This window comes from Seriola lalandi, unplaced genomic scaffold, assembly GCF_002814215.2.
Source record: "Seriola lalandi dorsalis isolate HSWRI2012SDOR001 ecotype SW California unplaced genomic scaffold, Sedor1 jcf7180002054971, whole genome shotgun sequence".
In the NCBI taxonomy this organism is placed as follows: domain Eukaryota; kingdom Metazoa; phylum Chordata; class Actinopteri; order Carangiformes; family Carangidae; genus Seriola; species Seriola lalandi.
In genome coordinates this window covers 296,475-317,103 of record NW_019525522.1, presented here as the reverse complement: position 1 = coordinate 317,103, position 20,629 = coordinate 296,475, and the positions used below count along the sequence as shown (strand labels likewise).

At 39.9% G+C, this 20,629-nt stretch overlaps 1 protein-coding gene across 1 annotated transcript; it reads left to right on the top strand.

The window, feature by feature from the left end:
• Positions 1–1,215: 1,215 nt before the first annotated feature.
• LOC111646414 (LON peptidase N-terminal domain and RING finger protein 3) lies at positions 1,216–15,010 on the top strand. The gene is made up of 12 exons (XM_023395887.2): positions 1,216–2,054; positions 5,664–5,782; positions 5,900–6,022; positions 6,266–6,382; positions 6,476–6,692; positions 6,777–6,861; positions 7,262–7,376; positions 7,725–7,846; positions 8,375–8,533; positions 8,638–8,800; positions 8,936–9,085; positions 9,237–15,010. Exons 1-12 carry the CDS (start codon positions 1,361–1,363, stop codon positions 9,393–9,395), a joined length of 2,223 nt encoding a protein of 740 aa, XP_023251655.1. The 5' UTR covers positions 1,216–1,360; the 3' UTR covers positions 9,396–15,010.
• Positions 15,011–20,629: the final 5,619 nt, after the last annotated feature.

Here is a 20,629-nt window from a genome sequence, read left to right as displayed (position 1 = left end):
GGGGGGGGGGGGGGGGGTGACATCCTCCTGGGTGCTGGGACTAATGATTGAATGTTTTTTTCTTCAGATGTAAAGTTTGTGTAAGAGATGAACAGCTTTCCCTCCTGAGCTGTCTAGTGGGTGGAGGTGGGGAGGTAACACAGCAGAGTGAGTGAGTGATAAGATGTAGGTTTACCTCCCAGTGGTGACAGCAGTGCATGCTCCAACTCTGTGCCAGCAGTCTGAGAGTGCGTCGTTTGGCATCCAAGGACTTGCCAAAGTGCTCATGAGCTAAATCATTCAAACCCCAATCCCTTCAAGGGTGCTGCAATGTAAACTATCCTCAAGCACACGTTAAAGCTCAGACTGCTGCCTGCATGCCAAAAGTAAGTGCATAGGAAAAGTTACACAACAAGTCATGTAATTGCCATTTTGTTGTGTAAGTAAATTAATTAAAACAGGAAGTGAATGTTTGTTCACCGCCAGATATTAATTATTGTACCATATAATGTTTGAGCAGCTGCCCCAGATCTACAACCTAACTGACGACTGTTTGATCTTTGACTACACCAAAAATGTTTCTTTTAATAAATAGACATTTAATGCTAAAATAATTGTCTTTAAAGACTTAAAGACCTCACAAAGAAAATTCAAAATTCACTTCAGTCTCATTTTATACAGTTTGATCAGGGGACTGAACGTTTGTCAGCTTTTCCTACCTAAAACTGTGAGCAGCACCTATCTCTGGTGTTCAGGGGTTCACGGATCCGTTCCGTCTGTATTTAATAACAGGGATGAAACAGTTTACAGATAAGACCACAGATTAGGTCAATGTCCAAAAGTTACATATGATTTGGTTCATGAATGATGTTGTACTGCACTTTGTAGATGATGGGGGTCACGGTCTAGAGTAAGGAGAGAGGGCAAAGTTGTGCTAAAATAGTCTTTAATACAACTTAAATACTTGTCTTTATTCAGTGGGACCCCTCCAGCTCCGCCGGTGGTGACCTCTGGTGCCCCACCCCCACCTGGGCTCCCACACTGACCTGGCACTTTACTGGAGTCCTGAATGCAGGTCAGACAGGCTCCTAGCCCCTGCCCCCGACACTGAAACTGTTACATGGCAGATTGTTTTGTAACTGTTTTCTGAAGTCGCCCAATGAGAACAGCTGGCCGGGATCACATGACACAACTTTTACATAACATTTTTTTTTCTCCGCCGCTCCATTGAGAATAATATCAGTGCTTCCTGGACTAGAGCATGGACATGCAGTGTTGTCAGTACTTCTTGGCAGCGGACACAGATATGAATGGCAGCGGGGGTATTGACCAGATATGCACCTCACAGATGAGTGGATAGGCTTCACACAACCTGCTGGTCATGGGTACGGAGAGAGAGAGCATGCTGCAGCTTGCAGCGGAGGCTTTCCAGTCGAAAAACTTCGACCTGGCGGCGGATATCTACGAGTGCCAGCTAGCGGGTCTCGGAGATCCAGGGAGCCGACAGGAGCTGATGGTGAAGCGGGCTGACGCTCTCGCATTCGGGGGCAAATTCACCGAAGCTTTCGATGTGTACCGGCAAGCCTCGGAGATAGAGCGACTGAGACCTGCTCACCTGGCCTACCTCATAGAGTACCTGTCCAGTAGTATCAGGAGGCAGGACGGGGGTGACAGTCAGAGCAGCGCCCCGAGAAGAGGAGAGGAGGCAGGGGCGGCGGTGGCAGCTGCGTGCCCCGCTGTTGATGCTACAGGTTGCGGGTATGCAGACTTCTCCTGTCGGATATGTCTAAGCTTTCTGTTTGAGCCCGTCACTCTGCCGTGCGGACACTGCTTCTGTAAGAAGTGTCTGGAGAGGGAGAGGAAGGAGAAGGAGCGGCCGTTCATGTGTAAGGAGTGCAGCTCCAGGGTAGCCGACGTCCAGAGCTACAGGGTCAATGTGGTCCTCGGCAGCCTGCTGGCCAAGTGGTTCCCCACGCTGCACCAGGCCGGCCGGCTGAGGCGGGAGGGCAACGGACTGTACGTCGAGAAGAAGATGGAAGCTGCATTGGACAAATACAACCAAGCCATATTGATAGGTAGGACCCTCAACTACTTGCTGTTATTTCATGATAAACTTTTACCATTACCGGGGACTTAAACAACATATTTTACTGTTGCGGCTGCTGTAAAAAGTGTGTGGCAGGGCTACTGAACCCGTTTTTACTTCTTTAATTTCATGTTTTCTGTTGTCACTCCGCAGTATAATGAGGTTTTTGCGACTTAATATCATGTCAGGTGACTTGTTATGAAATAATAACAGGCGGTGATAAATTGTGACATAGTTTGATGAGTGTGGTTCATATCCTGTGACAGTGGCACCGCAACGTCCCTGCTGGCATCACAGAGCCATGTCGCCATGTGTTGGATAACAGGGTTATGTGGGCTGGGCTAGTGGACCAAACATTGCGTAAGCACGTAACCCGCCCCGCTCAGCTCCCTTATTGTGTAACGTCAAACCATGATTCAGGCAAATGTGGGTCAAGGGTATTATTGCAGGTCACCACTAGGTACACTAATGCCCACAGGAGCGCCAGAGGTTTTATATAGGCAGAAGTGGTGCGGCGATGACACAGGTGAACTGTGACCTCCAGACAGGGATTATCAGTATCACTATGCATAAATCTGAACTATATTTTCAGCCAGTTATTGGTTTTGATCCATAGTCTAGATCCAAGACCAAAAACATGTCTATGCTGCTTTCTATGATTGATGTAGGCCTACTGGATTTATTTGACTGGTTGAACTATTCTATCTTACTGTTAGTATGGACTGGTGAAATGCAGAGTCTCATCCAGCACACAGCCAAACTCTTTTATGACTGGGATATTTGACCTGACCTCATTCGACTGCACTGGTGCCGCTCAGTCACTTTACAGGCTGGTTGTGTAAGTTAACCGTTGCATGTTTCACTTTCAGTTAAAATCGTGTGAGACGATGCACCATAGTTTCCCTGGGTGATCGGGTAGCATGCATTTGCAGCAACAGTTTGAGTTGTGCAGGGAGTTATCAACCACACCAGCATCTCTGTACTGAGGGCGGCCCTCCAGTCGAGCATTTCCCCCCAGCTGCCGCAGTGGAGCTGCTCAGAGGCCAACAATTGACTGCTGTTGTGCTGTGGCAGCTCCCACAGTGATAGATAATGATCTTCCTGGGTTGTTTCCAGGTCTGAGCGTGTACTAAAGTGATTCTGCATGTTTAGCAAAGGTGTTTTGATTAATGATTGTAAGTAAAGAATGACATAACTATCTCATTTTGTAAAGACCAATTTCAAACTGGAAGCACTTGCAGAACTGGTGTGTAGCTGATTTTGATCTTTGGTCTTTGGAGGGGACATTATCCGAAATAACAATATTTTTATGTTCTTTAACAAGGTTCAGTCACTTGCATAGTGTATGAACTGGGCTGCTTGTGTGATTGTGAATGTGCTATGTATTTATAAAATAAAATCTGTTCTCCCCATCAGAAATGGGGATTCATCTTTTGTGGGGTAAAAAATCAGCTCCCCTCATGGTTAACCTCTTATTTCAGTGTTGAGACTTGGTTCAAGTTAATGAGAGAGTTGGATCTAGGTTAAGATCAAGCTGAAGGTTGCGTTTAGGCTTGTACACCTATAGTTAAGGTTGGGGTTAGTCTCCAGGGAACTAATGCAAGTCAGTACATTGTCCTCAGAGTTATAATTAGCACGGATCAATGTGTGTGTGTGTGTGTGTGTGTTTGTGAGCGTGCACGTGCATGTATAACAAAGCTGCTTTGTGGAAAATAAGTACTGTGCCGTTAGTGCTGTGCTAAACAATGGTTTTTCTGTCCTACTTTGATAAATATTCTGGCAGATGCTGCTGCATTAATACAACCTGTATGTTGCCTAGTGTCTTTTACATTGTCATGGAAAATAATCCCTTTGTTTTGGGCGTCTCCAATATTTACCTTTCAGTTTTCATTTCATTGAATAGTTTGCTACCTGTGTGTGTGTGTGTATGGTATGTGTGTGTGAAAAAGCCAGTGAAATATTTCCTTATGATCCCCAGAAGGCTAACTGTGACATTTGCATAAGTTTTATAGTTATGAAACCTTGAATGTGGGTGACCTTGATAGTGCTGCATGGTTTTGTAAGGCGGCGTCTCTATTTTTTTCATAACATATTTTGTGGAAATGGATCAATTTGAAACATTCCTTTTGTCATGTAACTTGAAACCTTATATCACCAGTAAAAGGAGCTTTCTATGACATCAGAGAGGAATAAAGTGGTGGCCATGGATTTATTTATTTTTTTAATTCTGCAGTAGGTTGTGTAACACTTTCTTTAGTACAGGGGTCATGAATCTTACTGAGAATGTAAAGGTTTTAAGCTGAAAACAGTTTCTCAAATAAGTGATCACACAGCTCGCACAGTTTGTGAATTTGAGAGAAAAAAAAATCAAGACAATGAAAATTTTTGAAAATAGATATAAATGGACATGGGGCATTGAAGGTCTTTGCATTTATATATTCTGTGAAAAATAGTAATGTAGGTTTTCATTTATTGTTGGTGACACATTCACACATTCAAGCCTCTCTCTCTCTCTTTATTTGTTGTCTGTGAGCTTAGTTCTCATTATATTCTGTGTTATATATATATTCTTATATTAGCTGATTGACTGAGGACTATTTTATTACAATTCCGATTGTGATTTATTGAGCAATAATCTGCTGGTTCAGTTCTTCAGAAGTGAGGAGCTGCTACTTTTCTCAGTTTTACCTTATTGTAAATTCAGTATATTTGAGTTTTATACTGTTGATTGGACAAAACGAGCATTTTGAAGATGTCACCTTGGGCTTAGGGAAATTCACTGGACATTTTTTGCTATTTTCTGATATTTTATTGACTAATGATTAATCAAATTATAATGAATTGATAATGAAAACAACTTTTTCCTGATGCATTGATTAAGTGTTTGCTCATAAAATTTCATTCCAACCCCCAAAGACATTCAGTTTTGAAAGGTAATAAAAAACAGAGAGAAGCAGCAAATCCCCAGTTTGAGAAGCTGGAACCAAGAGACTATTTAGTATTTTTGCCAATGAATTTTTTTCACATCATGACTCATAGTTTCAACAATTTTTCAACAAAAATGCCAAATGTTCTTGTGTTTCCTTTGGTTTTCTCTATTTAAAGTCTTGGTTTGTTAGTTTGTGTTTTTCTAAATCTTTAAAATCAGTGGACCTCCGGTACGGAAATCTAGCATCCATCTTGTTGGGCATGAAATCTGAATCATATACAGCCCGTCGTTTCATTTTATAAGGTTGTTTGGACTGGTTTTCTCTAACTACATTAAACCAGGTATTGAGTGACGTTTCTATCCGTGGACTAGCCTCCTTTATTACACAATTCACTGTCGCCTGTTATATCTTGCAGTGGAAAATCACTTGATTTTTATCTCTTCCTACTTTGCTCTATAAAAGGGATGATATATGTTCACTAAAGGTTTTCAAAACAAGTCTTTTAAACACATCACCTTAGGCTCTGGGAAGTTGTGATTTTTTTTTTTTTTTTCACATTTTCTGATGTTTTAGAGCGATTACTAAGAAACTAATAATGAATGGATTTATGGAGAAATATTTGACTATCGAGTAACTGTCTTACTAACCCTTCCTCTTCTCCTCCTCAGCACCCATGGACCACATACTGTTCAGTAATCGCTCTCAGATCCACTCCAGTCTGAAACACTATGAGAAGGCTCTGAGAGACGCTGAGATGGCCTGCAGACTCAAGCCTCACTGGTCCAAGGTATGGCAGAACGACCTGTGATATGCAACAGCGGACAGATATGCGATGAGCAGTTTATGTAAGGACAATGTCAAACTCCCCCATCCTGTTAGTAATTTATCTTCCCGCTGCCCACAGGGTCATGTTCGTAAGGCCCAGGCCCTGGTGTCGCTGGGCAGGACGGAGGAAGCTCTGAGGGAGTACCTGGTCTGTCTGTCCATAGAGCCTGACTGTAGACTGGCTAAGACCGAGGCTCACAAGGTAAATACAACATTAGTATAATCCTGGTTCTTCTGTTTTATGTGTAGCTTCAATATATTTCCTCCCCTACTAAAACTCTGTTGTTATTTACTGCTTTTACTGCAGTCTCACAAGTCATTCCTCTCTGTTTTGTCTAAACAAACACAAGACTCTGTACTGGGAGCTGTTGTTGTATCATCATAAATGTGTGCACCACTGTAAAAACACAGAATAATCACATCATTGTTTGTTGTCTCCTCTCAGCTCCTCAGTCATCTCCTCGCTCCAGTCACAGATCAGGTCCCTGAACACATCTCAGACTACTCCAACATACTGTCTTCCAGAGCACACATCAAAAACAGCATCGGTGCTCCCTTCCAGGTAAGAGACGCCCTCACCTCTGGTTTCAGCTCAGTGGAGATGAAGCAAGATATTGAGCTTTCATCATCATCTCCCTCCATCTCTCTCCCTCAGACTCTTAGTCCCAGCTTGCTGTCAACAGAGTCCAGTCTTACCTCCACCCCTCCCGCACCTGAGAGGCCAGAGGGGAGTGAGGTCAAAGGTCAGGGAAAGTCTGAGGTCAGGAGGCCCGACCACTGTTTCCTCCTCAAACGGAAACGAAGGAGCACAGAGGAGGAGGTGGAGGAGGGAGGACGGGAGAGGAGCGACGATCACAAGAGATCCAGATGTGGTGAGCTTTTAGAGTTTGTCCACAAACATGCGTGTCCACTCTCTCCATGTGTTGTATTTAACATCTGATCATCTCTCTATGCAGAACCAGCAGCTGCGATCGATTCACTGAGCTCTGCGGTCTGTGACGTGTTGGACCCGACAGATCTGGAGTGCTCTCTTTGTATGAGGTGCGATTTGCTTTACAGCTTTATTCAGACATTAAACTTTATTTGCAATCATACACCATGCAATAAATCAATTAGCCGTTGTGTAACGTGTGCTAAATCACATCTGACAGTTATACAGCCTGTGATGATATTTTGTATATAATAAAATAATAATAATAAACTGTATTTATCTAACACCTGTACAGTAGTTTTTAGGACATAAACATACAGCCTGTGAGAAGGGAATACAAAGAGTGTCATAGACTTATATACATTTGCCAATATGTCTACAGGCAGACGTTATCAGGTGTTTTTAGCAGCACAAAAAAAACAATTTTGTTCACTGGCAGTGGAGCTGGGTGTATCTTGCACTCTCATGTCACTGCTTTGACAGTGTGTGTTTGCGTGTTTCTTCACACAGGCTGTTCTATGAGCCGGTGACGACGCCGTGCGGTCACACCTTCTGTCTTCAGTGTCTGGAGAGATGTCTGGACCACAACCCGAAGTGTCCACTCTGTAAAGAAGAGCTGTCTGAGGTAGGCGCTGTAATACTCACCTACAGTGTTGCAAGCCCAGTGTGATCCAGTCCAGTCCAGTCTAGATCTCAGTCCAGTGGGGGATGCACTGATACAAACTTTTCTCTCTTGATACCGACACCAGTGCTCTCTGTTTCCCAAATTAAAAATCTGTTTACCTCACTGTGTGGTACCTGAACGCTGAATCGGGTCATAGCATATCAGATTGGTGCATCCCTAGAATTCAGAGTCATCCACAGAGTAAGATGAAGTTGTGGGACAAATATGGAGCTTAACATGGCTGTTATTAAAAACTATGTGATCCTCTGCTACTATTGACATATTTCTAACGGTCTCTCTCCTCTCCAGTACCTGGTCCAGAGGCAGTACAGTAAGACAGTGTTAATGGAGAACCTGATATCTAAGTATCTTTCCTCTGAGCTCATGGAAAGACAGAAGATCCACCAGGAGGAGATGGCTGAGCTCTCCAAGTGAGTTTGTGTGACAGCTGTCTTATTATCAGGTCTTACTTATTCTATTTGCTCCATTTCGTCTGTGTTCCGTCATCAAGTCTAATCTTCTCATAGAGTAAGGCTTGTGTCTGACGTAACACTCACTATGTGAATCCCCTCTCCTGCTGTTTGACCTACTGACCCACAGTAGATAACACACTTTTCTGACACACTGACCTCTGAACGTACGTCAGGTCAGGTATCAAGTATCACTTTCCCGGAGGCTGACACAGACGTGTGACTCCAATAAATAACTGCACAGAAACTGCAGGAAAACTGATTCACTCTCTCAGTAGCCATTTGTTTTTTTTTCTCTTTTTTTTTTTGTTTTTTTTTACATTTGGCCTAAAGGTCAGCTGTGATGAATGGTGCAGATGTATTTTACCCAGCTTTTATGTAGGTGTTAAAGTTCACATTTCATTCACTTCTCATTCATGTTGGAATGATATATGTCCTTGTACTATAACATTAAACACATTCTTCTGTTTTCTCTGTCCCTCTCTTCAGTCTTAACAAGAATGTGCCTATATTCGTGTGCACCATGGCCTTCCCCACCGTGCCGTGCCCTCTCCATATCTTCGAGCCCTGCTACAGACTCATGATTCGCCGATGCATGGAGACGGGAACCAACTGCTTTGGCATGTGTCTGGGAGACGACCTCAAGGGGTCAGTGCTAGGATAGTGACTGTGTGTGCTCAGCTATGTGTTTAATATGTGAATGTCAGAGTATAATATCCAGGAAGTGTAATATTACGCCCTCTCGTCCCCAGGTTTGCAGACTACGGCTGCCTGTTGGAGATCCGCGACGTGAAGTTCTTCTCCGACGGACGTTCAGTGGTGGACACCATCGGCAAGCGGAGATTTAAAGTCATTCAGCACAGAGAGAGGGATGGTTACAATACAGCTGATATAGAGTACCTGGAGGATGTGAAGGTATGAGGGGGGCAGAGGGTGTGGGCGGAGGTACAACAGGGAGATTGCCAGAGAGGAAGGGTGGAGCAGTTAAAGAGAATTACCAGAAGCTGTTCTAACTCAAAGGTGTGTGTCTGTGTGTCTGTGTGTGTGTAGGTGGAGGGTGTAGCCGAGCGTGAGCTTCACTCTCTGCATGATGCGGTGTATGACCAGGCCCTGGTGTGGGTCAACTCCCTGAAGTCCGAGCAGAAGGAACGCATCGAGGGACACTTTGGACCCATGCCTGAGAAAGACTGTGAACTTCAGGTACAAGACACACACACACACACACACACACACACACACACACACACACACACACACACACACACACACACACAATTTAAAGAGCTGTAAAGTTGTATTTTGTCTTCAAAACCCTCCTACACAGTGTCTTCCTGCCTCTGTCTCCTCTCAGGCCTGTCCTAACGGTCCGTCATGGTGTTGGTGGTTACTCGCCGTTCTTCCATTAGAGGGCCGAGCCCAGCTGCCGTTCCTGGCCCTCACCTCTCTGAAAGATCGTCTCAGCGGTATCCGAAAGGTGCTGCTCTTCATGACCCATAGCAGGCACCGGTGACACGCTCTCCGCGAGCCTTCACCCACCTGGAAAATGCAGTAAACACCTTCCCTGCACACATCCTGCCCCAATGCAACAGTTGACCTGTTGTTCTTCCTTTTGATGCACAAAGAACTGACATTAAATGTTGTTGCACCTTCCCTGTTGTAACACCATCCCTTTCAGAAAGCAGCGCTGGATTTCATCCACACCTCAACAACAAGCAAAGATAATATACATCTGAATAATACATAAAGTTCTCGTCACAACCACACAGACCTGCAAACTTAAGCTACAGTCAGACCGGAGGGGAAGTGTCTACATTTGGGTTTAAACAGAATCATCACCTTCCATTGTAACATTTGATGTCATTGTAACAAACATAATTCACACAAGCTACATATGTTTTTTTGTCCGACAACTCCACGTGCACAGCAGCAAGCTGTTGTGCTGAAATGTCTTCATCTGTCCATACTCCACTGTTGCCTTTCTGGCTCTCCTCCATTTTTGTAGTTCTCTGCTCTTCCTCCTGCATACATGTTGAGTGTAGACTGACACACCAAAAAAAAAAGAAAAAGACAAAAAAAAAAGTGAATTCTCAAAAACTAAAGTAATTTCTCCAAAAATATGAGCTGCATGTCTGAACCTAGCTTTAAAGCGAAGATGAAGCAAATTTCAGAAGCATACAATATTAATCTACTGCAAATGGCGGCGGCCATTAATTCAACCAATCAGTGTCCCCATTCTGTATGTCTTTAAATGTACATTTAAATTCACAACCAAACTATGAATTTGCGTTTTAGTGTAAATGCACTCACTACAGTTGAGTGAGTAATGATTAAAACACTGATTAGATTTAATTGATTGCAGTGATTGAACCATTCATCTGGGAAAATAGTTCATTCACTGATTGAAATCTCTGCAGACATTTACAGATAAACCTGTGTGTTTACTATTTTGCCACATTATTAGTTACAATAATTAGTTTTTTTATTCTGTCTTCCTCCGTTCCTTTCTTCCTTCCATTTCTGTCTGTCTCATCCAGCTGAATAACAATAGACTGAACCTTTATATTGGTGTGCTTTAAGGCTCTTGTTCTTGTGTTTTATTCATCCATTTTTTTTCAAAAAAGAATTAGTTGGATTTTTTTTTCCATTATTTATTTTTGTCATTATTTATGCATGCAGTGACATTGTTTACATTTCACAGAGAGAGAGAGATGCTGAGCTGCTCACTTTCCGAAAGCTTCTTTTTTTTTTTTTTGTTTAACTTAACATTTCATCCCAAATATCAGCAATAATTAGCTGCTAACTCTTGGAAAAAGCCCAAACATTTAAAGATCACTCACAAAAACACCCAAATCTAGAGAGGGTAACAACATGGAGCTAACATGGCTGCCACTGGGCAAACTCTGGAAACTGGAGTTGAGGGTAGATTCCCTCCCAGACCACCTATTCTTAGATCACCGGTGACCCAAATCTCTGTAGTACTTTTATTGGCCTTTCATAATCTGAGTTATGTTGACTTAAACATATTTGGATACCTCTACTGTCAGCAGCCTCTCTGTGGCTGAGCTATTTGCAAAGCTCGCATTGCAGCAAGAAGTCCTAAACAAGATCTGGATTTCTAAAACCATTATTTATTAAGTATTTATTCTGATTTATTTTGCACCTCCACTTAAGGTAAGGGAAAGAGAGAGGCTTCAGTGTTTTCATTTCTACGATGGCAGGAGTCAGAATTAAGTTAAATCTTTTGCTAGTTAATTTGATCCCTAAGCGTACGCCTATTTGCATCTCCTAGCAGGACAACATGACTGCTAAAGATCTCCATTCATTTGAGGGTGACTGGTGCTATGCTATTTGTAAAGGCTGGTGCCTTCTATCCACAGAAAAAATATGTTGTGGAACCATTTAACATGCAAATTATCTACATACCAGGTTCATTTTAAGGGTCATTTTACCCCTTAAATGGAAACTTGCTTATTTGAAACATGATTTTCACAGAGAGGAAACAACTGCAAATGGAACGAATACAAAAGAAAAGAATAAGAATAAGAATACCCGCCAACATATTTTTGAGAAAAACAAGTTGTTTAAAAAATATTGAGGCCTTGCTGATGTCTGTGACATGACTGTATTTACACGGCAAACGCTCATCTCTGAAAAATGTTGATTGTTGAGCTTTGCCTTCAAAATCTTTTATTTTATATTTACATGTGTTTGATTTTACATGTTTCTATGTCAATCAGGTTCTTTGTATTTTATAATTTTCTTCACTTACTGGTGCATTTGTCGCTCCTCATTTCATGTGTAATAGTACAGGGAGTGTAATGTCAAATCATCTACATTTATTATTTTGTTTTGAAAGGGCCAAAGCCATGTAATGCTGAAAAATGGAGGACTGATAAAGTGTAATACCACAGACTTTTAATATTTTCCCACAACAAGTTGTTGATATTGATTTCATGCATTATTTGAGTTATTCACCACCATCAAATAGTTGCAATGGGACATGGAATCAAACAGCAATACTGTATAAAGTACTAGATATATAGGATTGTATTTTATTGTGTAATTACCCAAGTGTTAAATGCTGTTGTTTAAAGGCATTTGTACTATTGAACAAGTACTGACAAGACTGACATGTATAATAATAGTTACAATAATTTCCCCAGCAATGTTTGCTAATATTGTAATTGAAAGAATTTATGATTAGTTAACTCAAACTGGGCAGGAAAGGGAAAAGCCTAACATAATCACACTTCCACTATAAAAACATGTTACATAGATTCAAATGCAGAGATAGATGTATTTCCTGATTGACATGAAGAGGTAGCGGTAAAGGGAAAATCCACCTAAAATAAAATTACATACTATTTTTTACAGTTAGTGAACATGAGTAAAATCACAGATGAGCTTGTGTTTTCTTTATTTGTACATTTGAAAGAGTTCAGTATAAAGTTGGAACATGAGACCAAAACAGTGGTTTTGGCTTAAAACTTGTATCTTTTAATTACTGTGTATTTGTGGCAGCAGTTTTAGTGCCTTAAGTTGGACTTCTTCCATTTTCACTTTGATGTATAAACTGCAGTGGCAACTAGTATCATAGTGTGTGATAACCTGGGGTTTTCTAAATAACATCTTAAGATAATAATTACATATGTTTGTCACAGTCATTTGAAACAGATCCCACCCTGACCACTGAAGTCATCCAAAATGTTAGTAGCATCACATACCACCAACAGCGAACAGTCGTCACATTGAATCTGTTGTAAATTACAGTATTCGACTTTCTTCCCAAGCTACCATAAGAACACATTGTTGTTGTTCCCTGTGAGCAATGAAACTGCAAACATTTAACAGCATAACAGAGTTAAGTGTTGGCTACTTTACTCCAAAGCCCTGTTTGATTATTACTTTAATTTCTGGCGTAAAAATGATTCAAAGTCTGTCAGTCAAAAAAAAAAAAAAAATCCAGCAAAAGAGCCACAATATCAAAAGAGGCTATTCCTAGAGGCTATTTTGACTGTAAGGAATAGTTTGATATTTTAAGAAATAAGTTGGTTTCTTGGTAAGAGTATGAGATTGATACCACTTCCTGTCTGTAAGTTAAATACAAAGCTGCAGCTGGGTAACAGAAAGCCCAGCACAACTTGTTGCTTTTACATTTTGGTTTGTGTAAGGATTAACCAAATGTAATATAACATGTTAATGAATGCACTTTAAGAATGCTTGAACTTTGGAAGAACTTTGAAAAAAGCAGGCTAGCAGTTTCCCCTGCTTCCTGTTTTTATTCAAAGCTAAATAAGCTAATCATCTCCCAGCTCTAGCCCTTAATGCACAGACATGAGAGTGGGAACTAGCAACTGGTTAGCTTAGCTAATTTTGCCTACCACATAACCCCCTGCAAAACCACAATTTGTCAATGTTACAATTTGTTTTTGCACGGATTAAACAAACAAGATGCAACATGTTAATTATGGAAGTTAAATCTTAAGACAGAGTCAGGCTAGCTGTTTTCCCTGCTACAACTCTTTATGCTAACTTAAGCTAACCTGCTGCTGGCTTTAGCTTCATATTTAGCATACAGACATGAGAGTGGTAAGCCTTATCAATTTTCAAAGCTAACTTTTGGCAGGCTTTAATTTGACTGACTGGATGTATGGGATTTCTTGGAACACATTTTTATAAAAGATGATTGCAATTAATTGGTGTCATGTTTGTAAAAATGCTTTTTTTTTTTCACACACTGGCAGACAATATGCTTAGCTTCATCCACTGCAACCTTGGGTGACTTATAATAACAGTAATTATACAGAAACTCCAATTGATACAAATTTTTGTGATTTTTAAAAATGAATATCAAGGAATATTTTTGTCACTGATCCGATTCCACAGCCTTGGACTAAAGAGGATGGAAGAAAAAGTGTTAATTAGGAACCAGCACAGGTTATAAGCTACGACCCAGTAGGAATATGAATACATTGACATTTGTCTCGGTGTCAGCCATTGAATCCTTAAAGGTCAGGATGGGTCCAACCTGCTTTTACAGCTTGATGGTGACATTTTGGTATTCTGTAGCATTCAAAACTCATGATAACTGTGAACATGCTAACAGCACTGACACAAAAATCCCCACACACAGAAATGGTGTAAAATTTCAACACCTCCAGTTTGTTCAGTGACTAAAACAAATAACGACAATGCAGTTGTAGAAGAAGTTGTATCTTTTTAATCTTTTGTCATCCAGCTATGCAACAACAGTAGGGTTAGGCTCTCTTGCCTGTCAATATCTTGACCTTTCAGAATTCAACCACTGACCTTTTGAAGTGTAACTACCTCTGGTACCCTCCTCAAGCACTTCCACAAAGAGAGACACAATAATGATGCTTCCTAATTTTATTATTTTCCTGTTATTGTTGTTTAATCTGTGTTTGAAGTGAAACTTCCGAGTCTACAGAAATATATCATCAGTGTTTCATCAGTGCTCCAAAATATGTACATTTTGTTCAAATTTGTGCCCGTGTTGAAACACACCATTGTCAACACCTCACATTTGACACTTGGTACCTAAAACTGCAAAGTAAATTCAAAGATTTCATTGTTATATGTTTGATGCTGATCCCAAATATTTGATTTATTTGAAGGAGCGTTTGATTTATTTTCCCTAGCAAATTAAAAAGCTTAGAAACAAAGTCAATGACCTTTTAAGGCTTCTATTATGTGAGGTAACAAAACTGATTTATAGCACTGGTCTCTTCGCCCTGGCTAAACCTTCTCTGACTGAACACTCTTGCTTTGCTGACTATTTGGCCTCCAAAAATCTTCACCAAGCGCTCCTCACGTTTTCAAATATTTGCACTGACTTCAGTTACTGCATTGCCTGACTCTTTAAAATGTTGTTAAACTCCTGTAGAACTCCATGGCCTCTAAATGTGTCTGGGTGAATTTGCACAAGATGAATGTATATGTCTTGACATCTCTCTGATGTTTTCTGTACATGTCTGTTTTTGATAGTAAAACTTTAGTATGCATTACCTTTGCAAAATACAGTCTGAAGCTACAGCTTGTGAATAAACCAAAAGGTTTGTGTTCTTGATCCTGCATGGGATTTCGAATACAATGGACTGGACAAGAGTCTTACGTCTCCTTTGTTTGTGTTTTTCAGGGTTGGATGTGTTTCCTAGAGAGCACCGGTTCAGATTACTGCTTACATCACTTAGTTTGTATTCAATAATTCACAATATGAATCAGCTCTTTAAAAAAAACAGACCGTGATAAGAGTAAAGCAAGATGAGTCGACGTTTTCAGTTACATTTTGTTGTTACAGCCTCCAATGCTGGTGATTTTCATGCAAGTAGTATTTATTATTATAACTATGGAGCGAGAGACAAGAGTTGATTACTATTCCTTACCTCAGTGACCATTAATTTTAATACAAAACAGCTTATAAAATAACATCTTGTTTTTTGTCTAAGATTAAAGCTACAGCTTACGTATCTTAGCATAGAAGTGAACAGCTAGTCTGTCCAAAGGTAACATGTTTGTTTCAGTCATACAAAAAAACACAGTCCCTAAACTAATCTAAGCTAAGCTAAACTAAGCTAAGCTAACCATCTGTTGGCTCTAGCTTTATATTTAGCTTACTGACACATAGCAGTACCAACATTCATATCTAATTTTACACAGGAAAGTCATCAACTATATTTCTTACATGTCAAACTATCTTTTTAAAACTGTAATACTATTTTATCTCATTTGCAAATTGACAACTAATTTCTAGTAAATTTTAACCAGGTCGCTGAGGCTATTTATGTAAATATAAGATCTTTTTATATTTGATTTGTTAGTCCTTGCCAATTCTGGCATCTTGGTTAGCTATCGTTTTAGTTGGGAGTGTTTTTTTTTACTCTGGAGTGACCTAAACCTTATGTGAGCTTCTCTCTGCCAGTTTTCTTTACTGTATGTGACCAGAGTTGTTGCATTTCATAAGTAAATCCTATTATAGCTATACTAACTCAGTGGCATTATTTGACAACATTTCAGATTATTAAGTCAGATACCAGTGGAAGGTATGGCTGATTAAACAAGTTGTAGCCTAAACCTATGATGATATATTCAGTCTGCACTAGTATAAAAAAAAACAATTGAGGTCAAGAAAACATTCCTCAGAAATAGAGGGTCATTGGGGAAAAGCACTGATGGACACAGATTCAAGCAGAGTAGTTTGAGGAGAAAGAGGAGGGGAAGGGTGGAGGGAGGTGGTTTGTGAGTGCATCTATGTGGGGATAAGATAATGAAGGCAGAACAAACAGGAGTGACAAAGAAGACTGTTGAAGAAAACAAAACTGACACTATGAAGGAGAAACAAGTTCATGATTCAGAGAGAGAGAGAGAAATCTTGCATGTGGATGTGGAGAGAGAGCAGTTTTGGATTTTAAATCAGGTGACAGCTTGTCTCCACATATGCATACGTCTCTAATATGTTTTAGCTGCGCCCTCACAGTATAAATATACAGACTGTTAATGTCCTGCTGAAGGACAGAGGTGTACAGAGTGAGAGGGGGGAAGCTGGGCGGACAGGAAAACAGGCAGTTTATGCAACCAACGTAGCAATGTAGGTCAGTCAGTCAGAGTTATGAACAGAAACCAAAACAAAAGCTAGTAGAGAAAGAGAGATAGAGGGCAAATGTCGCGATACACGTAGGAAAGAGCTGCGTCTCCTTCCCTTACTGGCTCCCTCTCTTTTTGTTGCTCTTCAGTTTAATTACACAGCAGATTAGCAAGTGTAGCTCACTGCAGTCACATAAGGACTCCTGGAGGTTTGAAGGCCTATTTATGCCAATCCTAGTGTCTCTAAATTTAGAGGCACAGCAGCTTTAATGAGACCAACATATTGAATACTGTAAAGTTCCATCGTCACAACCTCTACTTGGTCCCTCGGATCTATCCTGTTCATGTATATTTATTAGTTCTCACCATGAACTAGACTTACAAGTGTAGCTGACAGGTTGTTGGAAAATCACTCAACCACAAACCAGCTTAGACTTGATGCTTAACACTCATATCATGTGTTAATTAGCACAGTGAAGCACAGCAACAAGTCCACTCTCTACCACTTCAAAAGTTCTGAAAGTCTGTAAATGTGACCTCATATCACACGTGCTTATCATGTGCTCAACATTTTTTTCATTAGCTACACTAGTGCTATGGCTCTTTGGATGGCAATGTTAATCTGTCAATTGATCCACCACTTTGGTTTATGCTAGAATATCTCAACAGTTATGAGATGGATTGCCATAAAATTTGCCACAGACATTCATGGTCCCGTCAAGATGAATTTATGTAATAATCTAATCTTTTTGCATCAGGTCGAATTCCTAATTTGTCCTTTTGTACTTTTGTTAAGTGCCTGCAAAACTAATGACATCACATGGCTTAATTTTTGCAAGGAAATTTGACAAATAATTATTATTGTTTTATTTATTATATTTAAAGTATATTAAAATGTAAAATACTACAGTATATACAATAATACTTGAATAACAAGAATCCATGTCATATCAGGAGGAAGGACCGTCAAGGAACACAGAGAACCATATTTCATGCTTAAGGTTACTCTAGGGACGATATAAATTGCCTAAATTAACATTTTTGAAATGGAAACACATTGTCTATTCAAAAATACAAACAATCAACTATAGTCACAGCTTGTGTGCTGAACCATAGGCAGGGTTTATCATTGCTTACACAAACTAATGGCAGCCATGACATTAAATACATAGTACAATGTGTATTGCATTTCATTTTTTTTAATTTGTTTTAATTTAGATGTTTACATCCATAATACCTTCCATAATCAATAAGATAAGTATAAAATGTCATTTTTGTAAATAAGCACCTGGCAAAAACAAACAGGCAAAGTGGAAGCACAGGCAACAATATCAATCATGTCTGAAGACAGATCATGTAGTCTGTTATCAATGACAGTTGTTTATTGCATTAAATTGATGAATAAGTGTGTAGTGTCTATAAACATGGCAGAGTATGTGCAGCTTGCTTATTGTGAGAGTTTTCAAATGTGTTTTTATTTTAAGTATTGTAGTTTGAAAATGAATGTTGAATTAAACAATTGATTGAATGATCACAATGAATGATATATTAGTCCCACTTCAATTAAAGTGTCAAGACTTTGTATCTGATAATTTGTTGAGAGCACAAAGCTTTTTCTGACACTTGAGCATTCAATTTCCAATGACACCCAGTACTTTCAATTAAGAGTGACTGTCTAAAAATAGAGGGTACAGCATGGGAATGTTTTCACTTCTCTCACAGATGAAGACGTGCGTGACTCTAACCTGTTGACAGGCCTGTCGTGTCTTGAGCAGTTTGTTAAAATAGCAGTAATTCAGAATATGTGACAGAGCAGCTGTTGCAGACTTGTGTATGATGAAATGAGAAGGAAATAGGGAAGACTGACTCTGGTGAGGACGATCTGCACATTGTACATATTTGCATTATTTATGTTTTTTAAATAATATTTTTTCACATTTTCATTGTAAATATCTTATTGATATGTATATATATATATATATTATAATATAATTAAGCTACCTGACTTGTAGTACTTGCTTTTTGCTTTATCTTTCTTTATAATTTTCTTTTTTGTTATGTACCAAAACCTACTTGGCAATAAACCTGATTCTGTAATCTGTCTTTAGCTGTAAGTCCTCACTGTTCCTGCATATCTCACTGGAAACAGAGTTCACCAGTGGGAAGACTGGTTATCTCTCCCTGCAAGTTTAAACCAGCCAGTTTTGTCATTGTCGTGTTAATTGAAATTCACTGTCATGATGGTGGCAGTAGCCTTTCTCTGGACAAGATTGTCACAGGGGACAAAGCCAGTTTGAGAATCTGACCTCGCCCAGTACAGGGTCACTCCAGTTTGTACAGGGGGCAGTGAGGTCAGGCCAGTCTGACCAAACCAAAGAGTATCTGTATCGCCGGTGAGTTTCAGCTCGTCTTCATTATTTTAGTGTGTTACCATGCTAACATTTGCTAATTAAAAGTACAACTGAGGCCGATGGGGATGTTGTTAGTTGTCCAGGTATTAATGCAGAGTATTGGACAAATTTTAGTCTATGCAGATATACGGCATATATGCACTTATTTTTCTGTCAGCATTATGTAAACCTGCTTCTAAATCCCCTCTTATGCGCATCATTAATTAGTGTGCTGAAAGCCAATTTCTTTTCCCAGGACGGTGAAGGCCTTGTGCTCATTGCCTTCGTTGGTTGGGTTGGTTAGCTTCAGGCATGAGGAGTGATGATTAGTTAGGGTAAGAATATCAGGGTAAGCCAATCAAACACAGAGTTGTAACTCACCACAGATCCCATGAGGTTAATTTGACTTTGAGGTGATATTTAGTTCAACAGACCAGACAATCCTGAATGCTCTGGGCGTACAAGTACAGTAGTTTGTTAACAGCACTCCCAAAAATAATTTTGAAATATTTTATTTTTAAAACCCTGAATTGCTTCGTCACTCTGAAATGTTAAAAATCAACAGATCTCTGGGTGAAACACCATGTTTGCCTCATGTTGAATATATATTATTCATGCATTAGGCCACGCATTAGTAGGACAACTAATAAAATAATGTTAATTAGATAATGGTGGTTGACACTGTCTGTTCCAAGAGACAGTTTACGAAACAAACTACTGACCCATAGACTACTAGGAGATTCCTCTTGTTTTTCTAAACCTCACTGACACTTTGAGAGAGATCAGGCCATAACAACCTTCACAGTTGTCAGACGTTGTTTAGCTTCTATCATGACTGTTTGTGTCTAGACGGAGCCACTGCTATCATCTGTAGCAGGGGTGCCCAGAGTCTGATAGATAAGGGGGTACGAGGAAATCCTATTGTTCAAATCTAGTTGTTGTCAAGGATGAGCTAAGTAGGGGAAAGGACAAGACATATGTAATGTTAATGAGTGAGGTAGGTAAGAACATGTGACAATGCAGATTTTGGTGACCAATAGCATCTTTAAACATGACTGTTTAGGATAAAGTTTAACCTTATATGGAGTGTGGAGCTGATTCACATGCTAACTGTGTATTGCTCATCAATTTGGCTCCTTGGCGCCAAGCTTACGATAAATACTTCTGCCTGAGACACCTGAACTCCTGGTCACTGTGTTTTCACAGGTGAGAGAATAGTTCTTTATGTGTGGATGGACTTAGAAATAAAGACTAGTTCACTGAAAACACATAAGTATATCGTCGTCTCACCCTATAGTCTGTGGGCCAGTAATAATTGCAAAATTTGTGTCTCTTCTGTGGCTAATGTTAATTTCATAATGATCCTTCTCCCTGAAGACAAGCAGCAGATGTTAAGTGACAATGTGCAAATACTACTGGCCCATGTTTTGGGTGAACTAAATATGCAAGAGTAGTCGTACAAATCAATGTTTGTAACACAGGGAATTTATCCCTTGCTGGACAGGACCATCAAAGTCTCTAGGATTCATCATCTGGCAATATGTGAAGTAGATTTCACATAGATTTTCACATAAATCAACAGTTGTTGAGATATTTCAGTCTGGATGTAAGTGGTGGGCCCACATTCATTCTGTTAATTAATCTCTGAACTTTACCAGATATTGTAAAGTGACACCAGTAGATACAATGTCTGTTTCCTTTATTGTGTCTGTCTCACAAAAGTTTGTTTAGGAGAATTAAGCCTATTCATGTA